A 25369-nucleotide genomic window follows, 5' to 3' on the forward strand; every position below is an offset into this window, starting at 1 on the left:
AGCAAGAGTGTGTGTGTGTGTGTGTGTGTGTGTGTGTGTGTGTGTATGTCAAGGAGAGACAGACAGAGACGGAGACAGAGAGAGAGAGAGAGGTAGATATATAGAGATAAAGTAGTGACAGGAGAATCAGAATATCAAACCATATCTGGTTGTCATACGGAGTTTTGTGCAGAATTTAAAATTTACAGCCCCACTATGTTTCCTTTTAAAACCGTTATACCTGTTACCGTCACATTACATATAGGTCTCTCTAATGTTGTTCAGCAAAGTAAAACTGTGTAATTGAAACACTTTTGACAGAGAAAAGCCCACAAGATTTTGTGTTTTTTTTTATCATATTGGGCCTATTTACACTAAAAATCTAGTCAAAGTAAAGCTATTATAACGCCATGGGTCACAACTGATTCAATACATTACATTAACATCAATACAAATATGATAATAATCATTTTACTTTTCAGTCATTCTAGATTTTTTGGAGTCAGAGGGTTTATCTGCCTGCAGAGACCGTCGAAAACAAATACTTACCTTACAAACAGAAGAAAAGACTGTTCATGTATATACTTTGTGTACCTTAGTATGAATGTATGTGTGTGTGCCCGCCGGCACATGGAGACTGTAGCACAGAGATGCATTTCGTACTCACTTCTGTGACATTTACTGGAATAATTACAGTACAGCGTACACACTAACTCACATGCACACATATGCTATGAAACACAAGCACACGTAGACTGTGAACAGACAAAAAGGACGGAGAAACCATTTGCAGCAGTTTTTAAATCTGCATTGACATTTAAAATCTAAACTGCCATCTGCAGTACAGGTAGAATTCAGATTAATAAAAAAAAACAACAGTATTTTCGAGTTGTTTCTCACGTGAACTCATTACACAGACTGAGAGCGAACTTTCTGAGAAGTAGATTTGCTGTTGGCAGGCAGAATGTCAGTGGTTTGGTAATAAGGTGGAGGACAGGTTTAAGTTCTTCTTAGTTATTCTTTATCAGTTTGACAATGATACACAGGATCACGTGTATTTTGCCAGAAAGCTGAACAATGAAGGCAAAACTCTGCAGTGGAGAAAGTGACCATGACGTGTGTGTGTGTGTGTGTGTGTGTGTGTGTGTGTGTGTGAGGGACAGCTGTACCTTGCAGCTACATTTTCCCGTGCGATCGGCGCAGGCACAGACTCCCCTCTCCAGGTCGCAGGTCTGGCCGTCCGATCCGGAGACGCTGCACTCGCACTGGGTGCACTGTGGGAAATGCGGATGCAGACAACGCCAAGCTTCTGTTATCAACAACGCAACAGGCTAAGCAAGGAGCCACCAGAGTGTGTCGGGGCTTTATGCTTCACCAAACCATTAAACTTCAGGCCAGAATGAAAATGTTGCCATTATCTCGTCACTCCCGTGTCAGTCGAAACATCGCTGAAGTTTGGGCGGACGCCAAAAACACAGAGTTATTTCACCATTTGACTGATTTCAAGCTCCAAAACTTTTTCTCTCTGAGCACTAAGTCCTTAGTTATCTTTATTCTGTTGCTTCGCTATTCATGAAAAAGCTATTCACGGATGGTCTACCTTGAATCCGCTCCACAATGTAGCAAATATGAAATATGAAATTTGACTGTGAGTGTGGCTGTACATAGGCTGTTTTTGAAGTCTAGAGAAAGCTGCAGCCTTAAAATAGAGAAGGCGTATATGGAAGTTTAGCAAACATTTAAAATGTGATCGACTTTTGAGTAACACGGTGGACAGAAGACTAGTCACGTTCCATTTTAAGGTGAACTGTTCCTTTAAACAAGCAATTTAAAACTAGTGTCAGTTGGAATCAAAGGTAAATAATGCAACTGTGTTGTTCCGCTCTCATGTGTAGATGAATTACACTTGTAGCTAAAACCAGAGTTTCAAATGCGGCACCACTGTTGAAGAATTGCTGGAAAAAGCAAGCTGGAGCTACATTAGACTCAATAACGCAGCCTTAGCGAGTAAAAAAAACCAAACAGGTAATCTATTAACCAGACAGGGATCAAATTGAGCCTAAATCCATAAAAACAGCCTCAACAGAAACAAAAATGACACTTTGTGATACTGATATTCATATCGTGCATCATTTACCTGAGGAAAGTCTCTGTATCCGATTTCACATTCGTGGCATTTCTCTCCGCGGAAGGAGTCCCGGCACAAACAGCAGCCGGTGTTCATGTTGCACTGCTGGGTCACTGAGCCGACCACACTACAGCCACACTCCTAAATAGACACAAACGTAAAATGAAGTTTAATCGGACATCACGCGACCACACGGATACTTTCTTTTGGTTTTCATGTGGTAGAAAGTAACTTAGTACGTTCGACTAAAGCTCTGTCCCGGAGAGCTGTTAGAATCAAGAAATATCTCAAAAGTAAAAACATTATGAAAAGTAGATGTTTACTTGCTGTGAGGCAAAATGTGCAGAAATATGATTTCAGTAATAAGTTGAGGGGCTGTAGAATTCTATGCGGCACAAGCGAAAAATGATCTTCCTCTTATATAAACACTGATCAGAGTGTTCACACTCACAGAACGGCTTTGGGGGAAGGGTTCAGCAACAGCTACGTACATATATACTTTCTCAAAAATTAAACGTTTGGCTTAGTTGCAATTTCTTTTCTTGCATTTCACTGACTATTCCTCGACACTTCTGCTTTGCTTTGTTTCCCTTTGTTCTGGTCGTTTTTGCTTATTTAGTACTAAGATCAGTTGCGTTCCTCTCCGTTGTCCTCACGTACTCGTCCGGATCAATCTGTTGTTAAACCCGAGACTTAAAAGGACTTTCGTGTTCCAGCCTCAAATTGCTAATTGTCTATTACTACCTCTAATAGCTTCACTTTTATTGCTGCCTCGCGGCTTTTCAAACACTATGAACAAAGCAGGAAGAGCACAGTGATGATAAGAGTACGAAGAGACGGAGATGGAGCAAAGCGGGAAAAGAAGAGAGGGGCAGCAGATGGAATGGATCAAAAAAAGAAGAAGGAGAGAACGATGGAGAAAGACATTGAGAATGAACAGCAAAGACGGAAAGCAAAAGTGGTAAAAAAAGAAAAAAGAATTAGATCAATTATACATGTGTATAAATCTAAGTGATTTCTTTAGAGGGTTATTATGATAGAATAATTGTTTTGGTGTGTGAGAAATGTATCAAAGGGTATAAGTAAGCACAAATATGTTTTTTGTTGATGAATAAATGAAGCATTTTGCTATTGGCATCATATTAGAAATGTAAGGATTTAAAACTTTAAGACTTGCTCAGAGCAGCACCGTAGGCCGTTGTTTTTCATCCTCTTATCAAAATGAAGCTTCTGTTAAAATGACACGTTAACCAGTAATTTAATCACTGCCTATTCAATCTGCCACTCCTGAGTGTTAATGTCACGCGTGTCGTATAAAAGAAGATTGCACTCTCGCTCTCTTCAAACACCATTGCAGCCAGTACCTTGCATCCAGTGATGATATCGTGGCCCCAGTGGTTCAGCGCGCAGCGGTCACACCTCTCACCAATAGTGTTGGGAGGACAGATGCACTGTCCCGTGTTCGCATCGCAGTTATTTCCCACATGACTGCACTGGCAGGCTGCAGGAGAGGGAGAGAGAGAATTTTTTGAAAAAAAAAAGAATTAAAGGGAATTTTTTAATACAACGTGTGTGGAATAGAAGAGAGCCAGTAGATTATAAATGGCTCTGAACAAAAACTCTTCCATTTCTCAACAATAAGACAGTTCTTCTTTAATAACATGGAATGATTTATTCTTTTTCCATGCAAGTGCAGCATTTAGAAAAACATCTTTTCACTTTGTGGGTTATTGAGTGGAGATGAATAGGCAAAACGCTACAACGCAATCAACAGCACAATGCGTCTATTGTCGTATGCAATGCTACGGGTCTCTATGTTTTTATGGAAAGAGCAGAAATGAAGTCACTGCGAGTGAACCAGCGTCCACATGCGAGTTGTATTCTGTATGAATTCCTTTTTTCATTTGTGACAGAAGGGATGGGCCATTAATGGTTTCAAAAGTGAATGAATGTTAATATAAAATAAATAATATCATTCTTAAATGTCTCTTTAACAATAGGATTAAAGGGGCAGTAAGCCATTTCATTCAAAAACACTCTTTGTAAAATTCAGCAAATATTTCCTCATGGTCCGCTAGATGTCAGATCTGTGTGCATGCATATATATATATATATATATATACACACACACACACACACACAGTATATATACACTGTGTATATATATACTGTATATATCTTGCACTGATCACGATAACAGGATGGTATGTATTGGAAAAAAGGTCCACATCAATCCGCAGCAAGCTTTTCTTGGCAACATTTCATCTTTCCATTATCTTTCAGACACTGCATCTAGTTTATTTAATTTGATCTTCAATATTTCTTCCTCCTTCTTCTTCTGTCTTTCATTTGTCTCTTCCATCATGCGTCTATATGTTTACATGGGTGGTTTGTTTGTAGCTGTTAACAAGATGCATGTTTCATGACCCCGGGGGGGTTCTGAAAATGGACAATATTCAAAACAGGTATTCAAAACTTCTGCAAATCTGCTTTTTAATATATAGAAGTTTAGCAAAAAATTGCAAACTGTATTATCGTGTCCATGTGAAGCTCGAACAAAAGAAATGCCCACACAGACGACATACAGTATTTTAAAAACACAGAGCAGCATTCAGGTAACTGAAGCCAGAGGCCGACGTTCAGAGTTTTTTCTGCAATGATTAGCATTTTTTCTTTCCCTCTTCCAAGTGTTTTAACTTTGTCCTGCTTGTGGGCAAAAAGAAAAGAAAAAAAAAAGGATTTTGCTTTGCAGTAATTATGAAATGTGAAATGTGCACATGCATTTTTGACGCGACATGATAGCTTTTCAAATAAAAGCACTCTGCAGACAATTTGTGTAAACTTTAAATTAAAAAAAAAAGAGGAACAGAGCAGCAGTTTCATAAGGACAGCGTTTCGTGACTGCTGACATTGCTTTCAGTGCAAATTACAAGAAACAGGACAAAACTGCCTGCTCTCCAGTGGACCTGAGCTACACTCTCACTCTGTGGGCTACTATCACTGGTATTATTAATGTAACTGCTGCATTCATCCCACTATGTCTTTGCTTACGTGTGCAGCCGCCCTCTTGGAAGTTGAAGAATCCTCGCGAGCAGCGGTCACATTTGGGTCCGCTGACGCCCGGCTGACAGCGACACTGACCGGTCTCGTCGCAGTCGAAGGACTTGGAGCCGAACGAATTACAGTGACATGGGACACACTGCCCACCTGTGCGGATGCCGTGGGTCTGAGGCTGGAGACACACAATTACAGACAAGGGGGAGGGGGGCGTCAATGAATTGAGCAGAGATGAGGTGGTAGCGTGAATGTGGGACACGATGCAGACGCACCCAAACAACTTGAAAACACGCAGGTCGTACATGAATTGCATTTGTGTAGACCAAATGAAGAAGTAATGCAAAACTTTAGACTTCTCAAGGTTTTTTCCCCAGAATAAGCAAAAACAAAATGATGACTTTTTGAAAAACTTGGTGAGAAACAAGCTGACAGCTGCATTAGGGCTTTAAAAGCTTCCCGACAAGTCTGAAAACGCCTCCTCGATGCCGCTATGGAAAATTAAAGGAAAAAACGCCATGCATGGTAGTTCGTCAGACTGGACCCACGCATTCACAAACCGTCCCACAAGGTGCACGATGCCAGCCAAGCCGGTTTTGACAATCTTTAGAAGAAAAAAAAAATGATACGTTGTTCAGTTGAGCTAAAAGAGGAAAACAAACGTGGCCACATAAGAAATAATGTGATTTACACCTAAATAAACATCTTGAGTCACTTAAAGAGGCAACATGATGCCTAATTGGCATCATGATAATGAAATGATCACTCACTATGTGCATGTTTCCCTGCATGATGTACAGAAACGTATTTCACTGACAAACCAAGAATCAGCCATGCTGATGAAACCCTTACACACAAAACACACTCCCTTTTCGTGCAATACTTTAAAATGGAGGCCACAAAACTTCAACATCCACAAGAACAAGAACTGTTAAGGCCTCCGCTTTATTTGTGGGATGCATTTCACTGCAATTATAAAAATGTTCACAAACCAAGCGGGAGGCAACACACTCATGCTATTTAAAACACACCACTGTAATCCACATGCGGTGTGCGTTACCCCTATCTTAGGCTTGTACGCCCCCCTGGGACAGCCCCCTGTGCGGGACGGCCCCGCCCATCTCTGATGCGCGGCTTGCAGGGGAACGTGCTCCACCGGCCGGCGCGTCTCTCGCCTCTCGTGACCTTGCCGACGCAGGTCGCAGCGTCGGCCCACAAAGCCGGGGCGGCAGATGCAGCGCCCCTCGACATCGCAGCGCTGAGAAATAGAGCCGTGCGGGCTGCAGCCGCAGGCCGCGCACTCCTGACGCTCAGCGTCCCACCAGCAGTTAGGCTGGACCAATCGGAGCACAGACGGGCGGAGCGGGAGTGGACAGGGGACCAATGAGAATAGGTGAGCGTGGAAAGTACTAAAAAGAACACTAGCCATTATCTTTAAAAATTCCAAAGAACTTACATGAGAAAAGATAAAGCGTTTACATTTTGCAATAAAAACATGTCATATTACCTCATCGGAAGCAAGTACATACGGCGAACTTACAATATTAGGGAACATTAATCAGCTTTTGACCCACCAGGTAACTGCCACATTGTTGGATAATCAAAACACACATTTGATATAAAGTAATGAGAAACTTCAGGTGTAATACAAATAAGAGCATAGTATGACTAGACTTATTAGGAGTGATGATACTTGAAAGCATTCAGTAATATCAGATGACAACAAACTGGAACAGGATCTGTGTAAATTCAATAAACAAAAACATGCCAACATATATTGGTAATATCTGTAAAGATTACTGGAATCTCTCCCTCTCTCAAAAAACACTCACCATGCACTCGTCACACTGTCGTCCGACCGCATTTTCTTTGCACTGGCACTGTCCGGTCTCCTTGTTGCACACCTCAATCACTGAGCCGTTCGTGTGGCACTGACAGGCTGCAGGAGAGAGGAGGAGAGATTCTACATCAATTATTATTTCCTCATGGCAACACATGGTCTAACAATAACACAAGTTTGTGAGTGTGTTCACTTCACGCTACCGTAGACTGGTTAATAGCTCAGATGCTGCTTGCGGTCTTATTTTCGGGATTAGCTGTAAATATGCCCTTTAATATCCTGCTCACTGCAAATTCGGAGAAAATCTTCTATTGCCAAAAAAAAGGTTTCTTCAGTCTCGGCGACTGATTTTGTTTTTTTCCCCCCGATTATATTTATGACATGAAATGACAAAGCAAGGTTGAAGCAGAGAAAAGCACATTTTCATTCATTTGATGGTGCGGATTCGCGCCGTCTGATCTGATGAAAAGCTGGTGCGGATATCTGGACAAATACGTGCACAAATTCCTTCCTACCAAGCCAATAACCAAACCACTGACGAGATTTAGGGGCAGAGGTTGATTTGTACATTTTAGGTGCGGCTCTGCAGATCGGGAGAGAACATTGGACGACGCCTACTAGCTGTTAAATCCAAATGTAATCTAAATCCAAAAGTAAGCAAAACTGTAGCGTGAAAGTATGACAGGACATCAAGTGTTTGCACACAATCTATTTGCAGGTTCTGAAGAAGACGAAGGAGGCGCTGGATCCAAACGGGTGCCGGTTCCAGTCTGGAAGCTCCTGGATGCTGTTCCAGCAGGATGCGGCACAAATTAAGCCCATCTTAGGCGTTGAGACGCCAACCATGACCCACAATGTCCCCAGTCTGAGTCTGGACGGGGACCTTTGTTACATCTCTCTCTCTCTCTCTCTTCCTCCCCCCTTCTTTTCCGAGGTGTCTCTGCCGGTTTTTTTCCCTGATTACAACCTGGTGTCCAGGACCAACACAGGAATCGTATGACAAAGGAGTGCACAATGTGATATGATATAAAAAGCAATGGAGGAAGCACAAGCTGGATCATAGTCAAAAAGAAGCAGATTTGCCCTGTGACTTACTTGGAGAATCCGTTCCCCTTCAAAATGACAGTACGGAACTTTATACACGATAAGAAGATTTTCATCTCTTTCTGCCTCTCTGACACGGAAGACGACTGCATATAATACAGCTCATGGCCTTTGTCATGGGCGTGCACTTTTATGCTCTATGAATTGGGTTATTTCCGGAATATCAAAACTTATTACCTCGCGACCTTTCAGATCTCTTTCTGTGACTAACCCTAAACTGTACGTACTTTGTGTTTAAATGCTACTGGGGCGGGGAATAAACACCTGCGAACGTCCATCAACGTCTTAGATATAACGTTCAATTAAAAGCTCCAACATTACAGCTCCCATCTGGTGGACGCCTTCTCGAGAAAATTCGTGGCGCAGGCCACATCGCATTGACACACACGGATATCTGTAGCTTGTTCTACCTCCTGCCATTCTTTCCTCTCGGATACAGGATACAGCAGATGTCGACACACACACACACACACACAAAGAGATCTGTAGAAACATATTTACGGTACACAATATACATGTGATTTCTTCTTCACGCACAAATGCATGCACGCTCCCCACACACACACACACACACACACACACACACACACACACACACACACACACACACACACACAGTCTCCCACCCCCCTGGTTTCACCCTTCGAGAACCATCTGGACTCCGTTCTGTCAGCTGCCACAATAAAAAAGCTTCTTGTGGGATAAAATGTTTGGCTTTTTTTCTTTTTTTTTTCCCTCCTCCAGAGCTGGACCTTGATGGTGGTGGAGATGACATCTTTGTACACGAAATACACTTTTGCTACGCAGCAATCGGCAGTCCGTCATATCAACCGCAAGAGTGGTCATTGTGGAGTCTACTCCATGTTAGTGGCGCCACTATGATGCGATCAAATGTTGACCTGTTAAGAAGACATACATTACATCACGGTCACACACCGATTGCAAACACACAATAGTGGACATTGTCAGGAACAAAGTAAAAATATGCTGCTGAGATACAGCGTTCGAAGAAAAAAAAGAAAAAAAAAGCCTTGAGGGGAAAATAACAGAGGCAGAATGTTGTGGAATAAATGCATTCAAACGTCAATTATTTGCTTTGTATATTCACACACGTGTGTGTTGGTTGTTTGTTTAGTCGGTGCAGCACGAAGTGGTTCTGTGTTCCTCGCTTTCTAAAATGAAACACCACCCTCCAAAAGAAGAAGAAGAAAAACACGACATGGCCAAAGGGGCAATTTTCTCATTCTGCAAATGTAGCTGTGTGCACCACCAGCACACGTACACTCGCTCACTTTGTTAGGAACACCTGCACACCTGCGCACTGATGCAAGTGTCCAACCAGTGCAACGCATAAGAATCACGCAGGTACAGGTCAGGAGCTACAGGTGATGTTGACACCAGGCCGTGACTTTGACCGTGGCGTTACTTCCGGTTCAAGTGTTTCTACAACTATCGATCTCCAGGGATTTTCACACACGTTGGTGCGAAACAGGAGAGAAAAAAACAAACATCCGGTGAGCAGCGCTGAAAATGCCCTGTTGATTAGCCTGTTGCCCCGGAAATGCGTCGTGTAATAATGTCCACGGTGATAAATCCAACATGGAATGATTATTTGTGATCCATTTTGATCCCGTTTTTCAAGCAAACGTAAACGGGCAACTGTCGTTGTTAGCGGACTTCTAGCCGCCCATTTTGAATCCGCTTTGACAAATCAGAGGCTTTGTTTCCGGCTTTGTACCAATCAGACGCTGTGTTGACGACTGGTCGAAAAAACAAAGATTTTACACTGAAAACAGGACCTCTCACTCCTCCTGTTCTCCTACTTCCACTACTACTGACACTCCTCTTTGTCACTGCAGACAGGAGCTGCTTTGCCGAATGGCTCAAGTGACTTTTGGGGTTGAAAAACCGAAGGACTTATCTGTAGAAGAATGTATATAACTTTTGACTAACATTAGTAAGAATGTTTTGGATTGTTTTATCTTATAACCAAGGCTTGGAAGAACAGCTCTCAAAAGGGACAAATCTTCATCATTGTTGTTCGGTGCGTCATTATAATAGATTTCTGTGAGATTCAATTTCTGTTTTGTTTTTTTCTTTTGTCTTTATGTTCATACAACTATTAATTCAATCATGTGATATCACTGTAGCACACATATTCTGATTGCCTAGGCTGTCCTGAAAAAAGAAGATGGCTATAACTTGACTGTACATTACAGGGTTTAGGTTCGGGAAGCATTATTACACTAGGACCAAAACTATGAAAACATGGCTTAGAGTTCAGAGGGGAGTGGGAAACAACTGTGGTGAGCAGCACATGGTGAGAGTACAGTATCAGATCTGGCATAATGCTTAACCAAGCCTTCTGATGGCTTATATAAGTATCTGTTAGACATTTTTTTATGTGTTTATCTAGAGGACGTCAACTGCGTACCCATCGCGCTTTTAAAGCGGCTCCCCTGCTAACCATTCACACGGACACCTGCGAGCAGCCCCGCACAAACGCCGCTTTTAAGTGTCAACTGAGCAGATCAAGTGCTGGAAAAATTCAGGGTTAAGCTGTTTGACTGCGGCCATTTCAAAAGCAGCAGCCACGTGCGGTGCAAGTGTTCCTCATCTTTCTCTCCTCACATTCAGAGGTCAAGTGCTGGGATTCAAACCAGTGACCTTCAAGACAAAGATCTCTTGAAATTCTAGGCCACTGTGACGTGAAAGGGAGGGAAAAAAAAACTCCAATGAAGGCTGTCTCCACATACAGTATCAGTTATTTTTTCCTTTTTACTTGCACACGCACTCAGAAAATATATATATTTTTTTTATGTTGCATGACTGTAACATCAGCAAAAGACATCACAGAGAGTCAAATATGAGGAAACAAAACACTTTCACAAGAATAGTGGGTGCCTCTTTTTTTTTTTTTTAAATGATGAGGGTGAAATTCAGCTACGGCATTTTAGGGCTTTGTACTGTAAATAACACTTTTATGCTGTGATAAAGATGCCGGTTGTGACTGTTTCTGACCCATTAGACTATTTCAACGATCTACGCGCACGTCGCACGTGAACTTAGGTCCAGATCCACTCTTTGCTAGTTTAACAGTGGGAGAAATAAAGGTTGCTGCACCAGGACTAAGGCTGAAAGCGCTTCTCTGCAGGGGAAACCGTGTGTGAAAGGTTGAGTGCATGTGTGTTGACCACTCGCCTTTGAAAATGCAGATAGCAATGGAACCAACAACGCGCCGGCCCTCGCCTCATTCTTGGACCAACACGCCACTGAGCGCTCAGAAGTGCATTTGCTATTAAAACAACGTGGGGCAATTGACGGGAAAATTACAACTACGTCGACCTGAGACTAACAAAAACGCTGGCGCTGGGGTTGGCGCCACTGTGCATCAGGGTCAACGTAGGGCCTGTTAAATGCTGCATTGATTTGGGCTTCGGCCAAAATAGAGTTCACGTTGTTTCAAACTTATTACTTTTTTAGGCTTAAAATTTACACTACTTTTTTGTCAAGGCCCATCAGTCCCATGAACAGTCAGAGCCCCAGTTTTGAGGACTTTAGTAGACAGACGATGGTAAATGGTAAAATTACAAGTGTGTTTATTGATGGACTGCACAAAGCACCTACCGTAAATTGGCTTTATTAAATTACCACACATCCACTGTGTTCCAGGGACTGGACGAACGTGTGACAACGCAATTCACACACGTCTTCTCGACAACCTGCGGACAACGTGTCCCCGTGGGCGAAATGGTCAGAGGAGTTGATTTTCTCAACTTTATCCCTCAGACGAATCGCTTTGTGGTCGAGCTCGCTTTCCAAATGAAGCCGCTTTCCGTTTCCCGACTGAATTAAACCGCACCGCGAGGACGTGGCGAGGGACACAAAATGGCCGCTGCGAAAATGCAGATGGCAACTCTGACAGGAAAAAGAAAAAGTAAAAGATTTTTTTACAGTCTAATGGTGCACAAATGGACTCGGCCTGAACCCTCTGCTCCACTCAATAAAATTCATTAAGACTGGGAGCGAGCGGGAGAGTGAGGTAGACGGGGCGAGAGAGCCCGACTGACAGAGGTGGAGAGAGAGAGAGAGTTGTTGTGTTTTAATAATTCCTGGTGGTCTTTTGTCATTCTCACAGGATCGATAATAACCCTCCATCTCCAGACAGGAGCAGCCAATCAGCACTGTAGGAGAGCAATAGATCAGGCCGATTAATCAATAGCCATTTAGCTGGGTGGAGAGGGGAAACAACTGGAGAACAATGAACTATCAAATACACATTAATACGCTCTGTCAGCCCCGTCTGCCTGCCTTTGTGCTTGTCTGACGGTTTTATCTGACTCTTTACATCTGTCGGGCCCGTCTGTCGTTCCCTGCGTGGCGTCGGTTCATCCGTCTTTTCCGCAAAACTCTCAGCTGATGCCACGGTTCTTTCAGCAAAACCTCTCCGCCGATACCTGCAATGCAGGTTTTAATGAAGATGATAACAGACGCCCTCTGTACGTCTGTGTTCTCCGCCGTCTCTCTCCTTCACTCTGCTCTTTTGTACAATGTCTTTTATTCTCACGCTTTAATACAGCTGGCAGTCAGTGGGCCGCCAAAGACATCACACCTCCTACTGGCACAGCTGCTTGCACACACACACACACACACACACACACACACACTCGACATGGTCTATTATCTACGCAGTGTTTGAGTGAAGGGATCAAAGGTATCGTTTAGCTAAAATTGAGTTTCACAGAGGAAGTACAGTAGTACTCTGCAGCTGAGAAATGCAAGCACCGCTACACACAGTTCCCGATAATGACTCAGTGGAAAGTAGAAGATGTTTCCACCACGAGAAGATATTTTGAAATTTGTCCTTTTATTCCAAAGACAATACTGCTGTAGTGAACATTGCCCAGATCATCATCGTCTGTTGGGATGGAATTTGTAATCCACCGTAGCGGCATGCAGTGTCTTTTCTGACACGACCACTAGGAGGTGCCAAAGTTCGACACACTTTCAAATCTCAAAGCCAGAATGTTGAAAGGCTGATTTGTTCCCTAAGAAACTTAAAAACCATTATTATCAGAACCCGTTAAAGTAAAAGTGTGTATCTTTGGACTTTAACGTGAGGCTATGTCACTTCTGCTGAACAGCAGCCCCTGTGGTCATGCAGGTGCTAGTTACAGTACATCTACATGAATTCAATTTGTTTCATTTGTCGTTAGTGCGTCTACTTACGTTGGCAGTTTTTTGCCGTGACAGCATCCCCGTAGTAACCGTCAGCGCAACTGTCGCACACCGCCCCACCGTAACCCTGCCGACAGCGCAGACACTGGCCTGTGATTGGATCACAGCTGCCCGGTATGGATAAGTCCAGGTTGCCGTGGCAATCGCAGGGCTGGCAGGAGTCTCCTGGTACAGTGGGCCTGCCGTGGTAACCGTTGGAACATCTAAGGGGGCAGCAGAGAGACACAGAGACAGGGTGATAATGCTGTTTGATAACGGACGTGCTGTGAACCGGATCTGCTACCTGAGAGATGTATTGGACAGGTAATAAAATGAAGATGGAGTGAGATATTTTGAAGGCTCCACTGTTTCCTACTCAGCATTGCAAATATGACAACAACATTTTGTAGCTCAACAATTGTTCCACATTGCAGCAGGTGAGCTTTCGTGTTGTAGCAGTAAGAAGTCATACTTTAATTCTCCTGCTCACTAAATCATTTCAGTGTCAGATAATCCTTTCATGTCATGAATAATTCTTGAGGAATCAGTTTTTGTCAGCCTCGATCTGCAAGAAAATATAACGTGTCTCCACTTGTCTTGCTGTCTTTTGTATCTTGCAACAACTACAGAAAAAACCTCTCAGATTCCAGCCGGCAAAGACATCCAAAAACACATCAGCTTCACGTTTCCGCTTTGTGAGAACACACCGATCTTGCGAATATACGCGTCTCATCCGATCCCACGGGAGCCGGCGACCAATGTTGTTCACTGAGCAAACAAGCAATAAAGCCAAGTCCAAAGTAATTATCAGTATTGTTACAGCATGTCTATGACCAGTGAGACTTGGCTGAAGGTACCTGCTGTATAATCAATCCATTAAAACACACACTCCTGTTGCATACACACACAGATAGATGTTAATCCATAGATACACACACACACACACACACACACACACACACACACACACACACACACACACACACACACACACACACACACACACACACACACACACACACACACACACACACACACACACACACACACAGAGACCTGAAGGGCAACAGAGCCAAACCTCAACAGATATTTGAAATGAAAGCTTATCTAAGCCTTGATAGATTTTCTTTAATGAGATTCAGTGTCTGTTATTTAAAGAAGGCTGCCCAGGTTTTACTCGAATGGAAATATCCACAGACTGCACATTCATAACGCTGGTGCAAACATGTCACAAGGATACGCTGCTACTACTAATAATATAAAGCCAATGTGAGAGAAATCTGAATCTTGTTATTCATTGTATCTGTAGAAATGTATTATTGGTGTCTTTATATATATATATATATATATATATATATATATAAAAAAGACAACATACTTGATTTGTATCGTTGTTGAAACCAAAAATTGACAAAATACTTTTCAGTCCTCTCATGCAAGGAAGATGTGTGAAGTGTCACGCAATTCTCGCCGCCTCGGACTCTTTTCCTTTGATTAATAATAAGAGGAAGTCCAGATGCAGCGAAATATATCAACTGGCCGAGAGAGAGTTCGGAGAGCGCAGCGCCCTTGAAAGAGCCACTGAAACCAAATAAAACAGGCCTAAGCTGAAATAAAGCTCCACGGGCTGAAAGGAGAATTGGGTTGAAATGGGAGAGGAAAACAGGAGGTGGGGGTGAGAGAGAGAATAGAGAAGAGGAAGAGAGATATGGAGACGGGGGGGGGGGGGTCTTCACGTTGAAGAGAGGATTGAATTTAGAGAGGAGGGAAAATGAAGGACAGAGAGAGGGAAAGAGTCAAGAGCAGCCAGCCATTATTACCACTGACCCTCCTTGGTACTCAATAGAACTGGTTTATTAGCTTCTGTGTGTGTGTGTGTGTGTGTGTGTGTGTGTGTGTGTGTGTGTGTTTCCACTGGTGTTTGTAGCGCTTCGAGTACGTCCCCCTAGTCAAGTGGAGCAATCTCACTTTTTGATAAAGAAGAGGGGTAGAGAGTGTGTGTTTGCATTTGTATTTTGTGGCATCTTTTCTATTCCATTCTATTCCTTCTCGTCCCCCTGAGTGTATGAGTGTATTTTGGCCCCATGAGGAAGTGGAGGTATTTATAGTGGAGAGTCCAGAGAGCTTGAGGGAGATATGTGGGGGTGGGGGGGGCAGACACCTGGTGAAAACCATCAGAGTGAACAGGAAGTGGACGGTGAACACGACTGGTAGAGAATTACAGAGGGACGGGGGGGGGCATAACATAAAAGTTATGCTCTTTTATTTTTAGCGTTAGAAATGAGGAGTTGGTGCCGGGGGAAGACGGGTTTCTGCTCCTCCCCCAAATATTTCTTTTTTTCCATAGTTTTGAAGCATTTTGAGATCCAAGGAAGAAAAATTTTATTTTAGATCAAATGTTTTATTTGTTATTTCAAAAATATGTATATTTAGGCAGGGATATATATATAAGGTCCTTTTTTCTTTTTCAATTGAGACTTAAAATTAGTAATAGTTGACCTTGCTGCAAATGGAACTGTCCAAATCAAAAAAATCACTGTCAATCAGATTTAAATCGGCTCATTCAAAGAACAACTGTGGCCTGTTGCACTCGGCCGTTGAGTGGAGCCGTGCAAGTATCAACACTTAAGATGAGTCCTTCGTATTCCAAAATGTTCCGGACACACTGGCCGACTCCAGCCAGCGATAAACACCAGCTGACGACTGTAAAGAGTTTCCAGCCGACTTATTAGTAAGGCAGCTGCATTAAATAGCTCTCAGCTAATTCTAAATGGCTGTTTATGGACAGGAAATTGAAAAGCTGAATCACTTAGCGGTGAGTGGATAGTCTATTAGCATGGGGAGGATAGAGTAGCTTATTCTGTTAAAGCCCATAATGCAGACAAATTGGCACATTACAATTAATTTACCGCTAACAACAACAACAAAAGGACTGTAGATAATGAAGTGTACCGGCAGGTAGTGCAGAGCAGGTATCAATTAGGGCCCACGGAACAAGAAAACCAACCAACTGCTGATTACCTCTTTTATACTGTCATTAGTACTAAAATATTATATGATGTCTGTCCTACTGTATGTGTGTGTGTATGAGTCAATGCAGCAGAGTCTCTCTCTCTCTCTCTCTCTCCTTTTAGGAAACAGCTGTCCTCGCTGTATGACTGGATGCACCATATGGCATCAGAGCAACACACACACACACACACACACACGCGAACAAGAAGAATGTATGTACACAGACGCAGTCTGTGCACGCTCACATCAAAACAAACAAAACACTCTGGTCCAAAAATAAATTTTTAAAAAACCTACTCAGAAGAAGTTTAGTACCACACTAGAAATATTAAAATGCACAGATTGTCATCAATACATAAAAAAAAAAGAACATTAGAAAGAGAAGTGGACCAGTTAAGCGGTGCTGGTTTTAGCCCCTCTGTCGAATGCTCGACCAAAATTTACCATCTCATAAACCGTTTTCAGATATGAATTCTGTCCGCTCAATCGCTGCGAAACCTTCCCGACATTCGCCAGCTGCACTGTCACATGGGCTCACTCGGACATTTCCCCACAAATTTGACCAGGTAGCTGGCAGGGAAAGTTGCGGCAAAGTGCAGATAATGTCAGGACTTCAGTGCGCGTCTGAGAGCGGCCATTGAGCGTGTGTTGTGGAGCGGTGCAGATGCCTCTCCGCGGACGGGGAGTTAGAAAAACGGGACCGACGATGAGTCAGTTTGCCTTCCGCCGGCAAATGAGGTTTATAAAAAGACTAAAAATGCAGACAGAGAGATTCTGCTGTGGACAGCATGGCGAGGCATGCCGACTATGCGGGCCAGCGAGCCGAGGCCCGCGTGCACCAGAGGCTCTCTTTTATTCAACTGACAACACATGGGAGACACTGACACTCACCTATTCTAATGTTTCATCCTGGAGATTTGAATTATCCGTGTGTCTGCTGATCAAACACTGACTGATAAAAATATATATAAATTGAACTTGGACAAATTGACTAACTCCTGTCACGGAAAACTCAAGGATGAACACAATGGCAGGAGACAGAGTACCCAGCATGCAACAGTGTGCTGAGTTCATCTATATTGCCTTCGGTGGTAAAACATCAGTAAATCAAGTTCCCACTTTGAGGAAACTTCTAGTCTCTTGCATATGAGAAGATTAAAACAATGAGCAGCCAAAACTTACCATCATATGCCAGCCATCACTTTTAGTTATTTTGAATTAGAGTCCTCACCACCAGATGTAGTTTGATATAATCTCGTCACATATCCTCCACGTGCTGTGTGATGACCGTAAATCATTCAGTTTGTTATTTGGCTTTGTAATAAGACGCACTTTGTACGGGATTTTATACACAATTGATATATTATTCATCAATACTTTTACAGATCTTTAATAAGCCACTACCTTTGAGTTTCCAGGGTGAGGTGAAAAAAATCCCTTTGTTATCCGTTTAAGAACATCTAAAAAATTTAGACCGAGTGAGAAAACTATGAGTGACAGCTGCTCCGTGATTAGCAATTATGTTTGTCTAATTAATAAATGGAGATGATCCCGACATTCCGTATGTACATAAATAATTTCTACAGCATGAATCTTTCAACAATAACTTGACGCAGAAGTAAAAGACACTGGATCCGAACAGATGATTTCAGCTGTGGGCTGTTTCTCTTCAATACAGTAAAAAAAAAAACCCCCAAAAAAACCCCTGGGTTTACTCAGTCTGTGTCAGCACATGACAATAGAGCCCAAAGTTTTAACAAGACTGTCAAACACAGACTTCTCATTACTGTAGCTCTGGGCTGGTAAAAAAAAAAAACAACAAAAAAAAGAAAAACCTCACAGCTAATGGAACAAGAACGTCACTCAACAAATAAATGATGTGCGGACAGAGAGTTAGATGGACGGTGAGACATGACGTGCTCAGAAATAACTATTAGGGCCGTAGTTTCTGTTTTCATTCGTCAACGACCGACTGACTGGGAGCGCAATTTAGTTCCCAAATAGGAGATTTCAGGGAAGAAAACAATAACAGTGGCTTTATTTTCTAAGATTGCCGCTCTCATCCACATTTTAAATGATGCAGTTCTTTGTTTACAGATTAGGTCATGAAACATCATTTGTGCTTAATGGGCCAAAGTTTTATTTAAACAACGATAAACTGGTGCAACGGATTTGAATTCACTAAGATTCAGTAAGATTTATGGATGTTGATTTCCGGCACTGGAGATTCCGTTACCTAAGGTGAACCTTAGCCAGACACAAATGTCTAGTGTAACTGTGCATGAGTGTGTGTTTTACAGTGTGTAACTTTTCATGTTCAGTGTGTGTGTGTGTGTGTGTGTGTGTGTGTGTTACCTGTCGCATCGCGGCCCCGTGTATCCAGGCTGGCACTGGTCGCACAGCAACTCCCCTTCTTCGCTCAGGTGGCAGGTGGGGCTGAAGCTTTTGTGGTTGCCGTGGCGACGTTGTTGCAATTGTTGCAGGAGTTGTTGATAAGTTCGGTGGCGTTGTTGTCCCAGCGCGGAGAACGGGAGCAGGAAGAGGAGGAGGAGGAGGAGAGGACAGAGGCGAGTTAAGGCCATTGTTCGTCTGCCCCCTCACACACACACACACACACACACACACAAACTTGTGTCTTGACTCTCACTTTCCTGCACTCGCATTCACACTCCGAAAGTGACACACTCCCTTAATTTCCCCTCTGTCTCTCTCTGACGCTCGCACGTCTGTACTTCCACACACTCCTTAATTTGAAAACACTCTTCCTCCCTACGAGCTGTACCCTGAATGAACTATGAGAGAGAGAGACAGAGAGAGAGAGAGAGACAGCGTAAAGTGATAGTCTCTTGCCCCTGTTCTGTCGCCCTCCCACTTCCATCCAACTATAGATAGTTCTCCTGGCTCGGATTCCAGCCGCAGACTGATTCTCTGGCTGACTGACTGGCTCCGTAGCAATTTGCCTCACTAGGTTAAAAGAGAGCATGTTTGGCGAGCTCTTGTAAACAACAAAAAATGATAAAAAGTTTTTTAAGTTTTTGTTTTTTAAACACACAAAAAAAACCTGATTGTAAATTGTTTCAGTCATTTTTCAAGGACATCCAAATATGTGAGAAATGGAAAATGTATCAGTGCTGTAAAAAAAAAAAAAATATATATATATATATATATATATAAGCCTAAGTAAGCCGCGGCAGGGCTATCAAGCCTGTGTCTAAATTAAACAGAACAGCATTCAAGGACTGAATTGATTTCTATTGAGTCGCTGTAAATCAGCAGCCGGTTTCCCCCGCGCTGAAACTGCTACGAACATCACTTCATCAGACCCTTCGTAAGAGGTCAGGCATCACCGCTAACAGCAGTCCGACTGGCCGGCCCCGGCCCCGGCCCCGGCCGGCGATTTGACGGGTCTGCCGCCGTGAACATAAGGGACCCGGCGGTTCTTTCGAGGGGGCCCGAAAGGCACAGCACCTTCCAGCTATTATTACTGCAGGGGTCAGAGGGAGGCAGAGCGGGAGAGAGGGAGAGAGAGTCGCGTCTTTCTTTAGCTCTGAGAGTTTTTTTGGACATGATGTGTCATGACTACATGGAGATTCTCAGCTGCCGCCGCCGCCGCCTGTGTGCCTGCGCCCATGCTGGTGACATCCGTGCGCCTGACATACAGCATCTCTCTCTGGTTGTGTGAGGAGGAACTGCAGGTCTGTAAAAGACGAGGTACAGGTCTAATTCATCCCATGCTCACGTGACGTTACCTTTTGTTTTTTTTCCTTTTCAGACCAGCCCTTCATTTCAGGGAAACGTCCCGCTGCTTGCAATAAGGGGCCACAATCGATACTTTTGAATTAGCAGTGTAATAAATGATAACGTGACAATGGGTCGATGGCGGCGATGAACCCACGGAGAATTATCCCGTGAATGTGCACCTCCCCACTGCTTTACGGGGCTTTGCAATGAGTTTCAGCCCTTTGTTTAGCCTGTCCGCCCACAGCGTCACTGTTTTCGGTCTCACTCTCGCTGCCCTCATGGCGTCGTTTTTCAGCTGCAGTCAGCAGCTATTTTCAGAAAAAAAAGGACGGACTAAAAGCGCACTTTACGCCACCAAATGGCTGACGGCCATACTTTGTGACAGGTTGATGAACATAATAGAGATACAGAGCCGCTTAGGGGCCATATTTTTTCCTTTTGAAGCTGGTGGAGACCAAAAACGAGTCAAAAGACGACGAATTTTGGACTTACATTTATCCGGTGGCAACTCAGATGACTAAAGCCCCCGTATATTTATGCGGTTAGTGATTTTGAAATCCCTCAACAGGGGGCACCACCAGTTCCAAACGTGCATAATCAACAGGAGGCACCACAAATTATCTCCGTCTGGGCTTTTATTTTGAAACTGAGCTGGTTTTTCAGGATGTCCAAGTAGCCCTGCTCAACAGTCGCCTTAAGTGCAATCAATCTGCACCAAGTTGCACACGCCCACAGAAATTAGTCGTCTAAGTAAGCTTGATTTTTTTTCATTAAGGTCCATGAATTACTTCCTGAGAAATTGGTGGAAAAGTTTTAAAAAACCACCCTATCTAACAATGTCGAGTCCTGAAGCTGCCCCTTTTTCTAGATCCACCCCTAAACTTAAACAAATTATAACAATTTGATTGGGTTGATTTATGAATGTGGGAAGTTGGACAACATTCTTTACATCCTTCAGATGTTAGTCCCTGGCTTTTTTAAGCCATTCTTCTAAAAGCAGACACTTGCTGTTACTTGAGCGACCGCGTTTTTTTACGATTGTGAAGCAGGCGCAGCACGAGCAGTGTTCCAGACCACAGGAACAGGTTTTAAATACCTTAATGACTTGCGGGAGATGTTTGAGTTTGCTACTGTTTTAAGTTTTATAGCACTTGCATTAATTCTACCAACAGTGATGACAGTTCCACCCACAAGGAGGACGTTTCTCCTCTTATATTGATGCTTCTGCCTGTGATGAAGATATTTCTCCTCATGTCATAATTATATTTCAACCCACCGTGATGAAACCTCCCAGTTGTGGCGACATGGTTTAAAGGGGGCACGAATAACGCAGCGTCAGGAGAGGTGAGACGAGCATTATCAGGGGAGGGGTCAGAAAGAGAGGATTGGGGCCGCAGGGTCACCGGGGGTCAGCCGTGATAGATTGAGGCGTTTGATTAAACTGTGTCATCATGGCCGCATTAGCCCCAGCGTCTTCAGGACCTACTTGTTGCTAGGAAGATTGAGTGGGCAGGGGCAGGGCTGACAGTCCGCAGGTGACCCGCGGGTGGCGTTGCCATAGTAGCCGGGTAGGCAGGTGTCACAGTGGGGGCCAGTGGTGTGGTGGGAGCAGTCCTGGAGGAGAGACAAAGGGTCAAAGTTCATTCATGTGAGGAGAACAAAATCAACTATTTGGCAAACAGACAGTCGGACGTGTTGACCTCAGTGCTGCTGTATGAGATCAGCTTCTGCAGTGATGGAAATCACAGCTCAATGTGTTTATCATCTAAAGTCATGCCTCCATTTATAAAAATGCAATTTATATTCACCTATTGTTTTACAAAAAGTCTCAGTAGCCTTGAACACAGTTTATAACCCAGTTTTTCACTTGTAAATTCTTAATTGTCCAGACAAGATGTCGTTTACATTTAGTGAAAATTGACATAAATTGACATTTTTGTTGTGCATGTTTATTCATGTCACAATTCTGTGTTCTTAATTTAAGTAAGATAAGATTGCGTCCGTCCCACTGGGGAGCTTCTCAATAATAAAAAAAAACCAACAGTTGAAGATTCATGTTTGTGTGTGTTTGTGTGTCAGTTATGTTTCACATCATTTCCTTCTCAGATCAAGTATCTCTTTGCGGCTGACACACATCCTGACATACACACACACACAAACAAACACTGTGTTAACCTATGGGCCAGTGGCATCATTCAGTCATTCAACTAAAGCCAGAGAAGTGTGTGTGTGTGTGTGTGTGTGTGTGTGTGTGTGTGTGTGTGTGTGTGTGTGCGCGTGTGTGTGTGTGTGTGTGCGTGTGCGTGTGTAGTAGAGATTGAGCCTGCCTGTCTGTCTTTCCTTGTGTGTGTTTTACCTCTGACATATCCCAGCATCCTCCTCATCTATAATGAAATATAACATGGTAACATGTGTGCGTGCGTGCTAGCGTGTTTGTGTGTGTGTGAGAGAGAGAGAGAGAATGAGAGAGAGAGAGAGAGAGAGAGAGAGAGAGAGACAGTGTGTATCTAGTTTGATGCTAACTGACAGATTAAGCCTGAGGCAATGTGTAGACTGGGGAGTGACGATGTGTGTGTGCAGAAGCACATGAGCAGGTTGGCATGCATGTGTATGCGTGTGTGTGTCTGTGTGTGTGTGTGTGTGTGTGTGTTTGTGTGCGCACTGATTACGTGTATGTTTCTGTGCATTTGTGTGTGCATGAGTGTGTTTAATAAGTAGCCAGGGCGAAAGTGTCTCACCCTGCAGTTCCTCTAAGGGCCACTAGGCGGTGAGTCCTTCATTGAAGAAGATACATGCATGTAGTTTGTGGCTTATTGAGAATGAAACGGTCCGTGTCTTCTTTTAAGCTCTTACAGTAGTTACAGTTTCCCTGCTCCTATCTCTTATCTAACACAGATCAAAGTATAAAAGTGGAACATGAACATTTTAAATACTGTAAATTTGTGAATGATGAAGCCTTCGTCAACAGCAGACATGAACCTTCCTCAATAGTCGATATCATTTGGTTCACATTTGTGCTTTTAGTTCTGTTTGGCCGACAGTCAACCGAATTACAAGTACTGTGCTGAATAAATCAAAAATGATGAAGCAGCAGACGGTTAATTGAATTTATTAATCATCTTACCAGGCAGTGTCCTGTGACCTCGTGGCACTGTGTGGCGTGTTCATGGCAACGACAAGCTTCACACACACCATTGTACAGATTGCCGTTAACCCTTCGGAAACCAGGAATGCATGTCTGAAACACACACGCACACGCGCGCACACACACACACACACACACACACACAGTTATAAAAGGCTGAAAGACTTAAAGCTGCTTCGGTGTGAAGTAATTCCCTTTGGTCTTCTAATTAGCACCTCAAGTCTTTGTGTGTGAGGAATTCTCTGTTATGCTGTGATGTCCATTTATTTTTGTTGTTTTGAAAAACACAATGCATGTACGAGAGCGTGCGTGTATGCGAATAAGCCAGTGAAGAAAAAAATATATATATAATGTGAACAGTGATTTGACTTTGTTGTTTCAGTTTTTGTGAAGAGGCTTTAAAGGATTGTGCGATATTTCATTTTCATTTTCAAGCAATATATTAAAGAATAAGGTTACGAAAAGTAAACTGCAATTAAACCACACTTTAAGGATCTTACTGATGTGATTGGGTATTTAAGTGAAGCTCATTTCAAAAATGAAAAACAAATACATATCGCTGATCGAAGTCTTCAACAGGTTTATATTTCCAAACAGCACTTTGCTTGAGATATTAAAGGGCATGTTAAGGCTGATGTAACTTTCTTATGAATGCTTTGATCACGTTTGTTATCCTTCAAGCTTTGACGAATATTCAGATGAGTGAAAATAATACCTTTTTCAGACCTAGCATATTCCGAGATTGTTATTCAACATTCTACATTTGTATGTGTGTGTGTGTGTGTGTTTACCTCACAGGAAGTTCCAGCATATCCAGGAGGACAATAACACACTTCTACAGCTGATGCTCTCCTCTCTCCTCTGGCGGAGGGATTCGCTTCCTGCATTGTGAACGAGTGGAGTCTACACACACATGCGCACGCACGCACGCACGCACGCACGCACGCACGCACGCACACACACACACACACACACACACACACACACACACACACACACACACACACACACACACACACACACACACACACACACACACACACACCTGTGATTGAGTGGAATGTCAGCTGGGATTTGCTCTTGCTGGGATCCCACTGGGATTTGCTCCACGAGGATAAGCGTTAAGCTAATTGATGGATGGATGGTTTGTCCGAATTTGAAAGTTAAAAAAAACAAACACTAAACACACAGGGGACACCTGCAACATATTTTCATCCAATAACACCCGAGTGTTGGCGTGTGTCTGTCTCTACCTGTACATTGCGCTGGGCTCTGTGCTATAGGAGGCCCGCACCATCACTCTGGTCACATTGGCCAACACGGACAAGAAATCCCTCCGACTGATCGCGTGTCCCGTCTCCGAGAGCAGGAAGTTCTCTGGAAGGAGAACAATGCGGTGGGTGCTCTGCGACGCGGGGTACACCGGCTGGCCGAACCTTCCGTCCACGATCTTCATCCCTCCGCCCTGACGAAGAGGGGAGAGGGAAACTATGTGAGGACCCTTATTTCCGTAATTCCATAAATCCGGAGAGTTGGGGTCGTCTAAAAGTCTCTCTTTCGCGAGAATGACTGTCACACGCGACTTATCTCTCGGGATGAGAGCGAGCGAGCGAGAGTGAATGATGTGTCATTAGTTAATGAGCTGCAGTTACTATTGACATTTTTGAATGGGCCGAATGCAAAGTGATTTGAGCCCGGGCCTGGTATCTGACTATCTCTTGTTGGGAACGGCTCAATGGCATGTAGCAGATAACGCAGAGTGACAACTACTGATGGAGGTGGAGAGCGAGGGAGAGAGAGAGAGAGTGAGCTTACCATGCCAATAAAGCATTAAATAAAACCCTGATTGAAAGAGAGGAGATGGAGGGGAGGCATGAAGAGAGAGAGAAAGCAGCGGCAGAGCGGTGAGATGCAGCGACAAAGGTTGGAAGAGAGAGAGATATAGAAAAGAGGCAGATGGAAAAGAGGCTTTTACTGTCCATCTTTCATAATCCGCCATTACAACAACAAAGATAAATCAAATTTAGTCATTAAAGAACAAGTTGAGCACTTTCCTGCATTTTTTTCTCATTTTGAACAGATCACATGAAAAGACCGACAATTTTCTCAGTTGTCAGCCCGACAGGCGCCTCCATTACTTTAAATCGCT

The 25369-nt window shown here is 43.4% G+C and overlaps 1 protein-coding gene across 10 annotated transcripts in view; it reads right to left on the reverse strand.

The window, feature by feature from the left end:
• lama2 (laminin, alpha 2) overlaps positions 1–25369 on the reverse strand; it is a 150204-nt gene that overhangs the window by 56680 nt on the left and 68155 nt on the right. For 9 of the 10 annotated variants that reach the window (XM_047328517.1, XM_047328519.1, XM_047328518.1 and 6 more), the window contains exons 16-27: positions 24474–24685; positions 24012–24123; positions 23200–23313; positions 21562–21689; positions 18690–18776; positions 13335–13546; positions 6994–7100; positions 6222–6494; positions 5159–5339; positions 3472–3608; positions 2117–2248; positions 1149–1253 (exon numbers count right to left, since the gene is read on the reverse strand). In XM_047328517.1, coding sequence (XP_047184473.1) covers positions 1149–1253; positions 2117–2248; positions 3472–3608; positions 5159–5339; positions 6222–6494; positions 6994–7100; positions 13335–13546; positions 18690–18776; positions 21562–21689; positions 23200–23313; positions 24012–24123; positions 24474–24685 — 1800 coding nt within the window. The remainder of the gene's footprint in view (positions 1–1148; positions 1254–2116; positions 2249–3471; positions 3609–5158; positions 5340–6221; positions 6495–6993; positions 7101–13334; positions 13547–18689; positions 18777–21561; positions 21690–23199; positions 23314–24011; positions 24124–24473; positions 24686–25369) is intronic. The other variant, XM_047328520.1, reaches the window with a different exon arrangement.

The sequence above is a fragment of the Scophthalmus maximus genome, chromosome 18, assembly GCF_022379125.1.
Source record: "Scophthalmus maximus strain ysfricsl-2021 chromosome 18, ASM2237912v1, whole genome shotgun sequence".
Taxonomy (NCBI): domain Eukaryota; kingdom Metazoa; phylum Chordata; class Actinopteri; order Pleuronectiformes; family Scophthalmidae; genus Scophthalmus; species Scophthalmus maximus.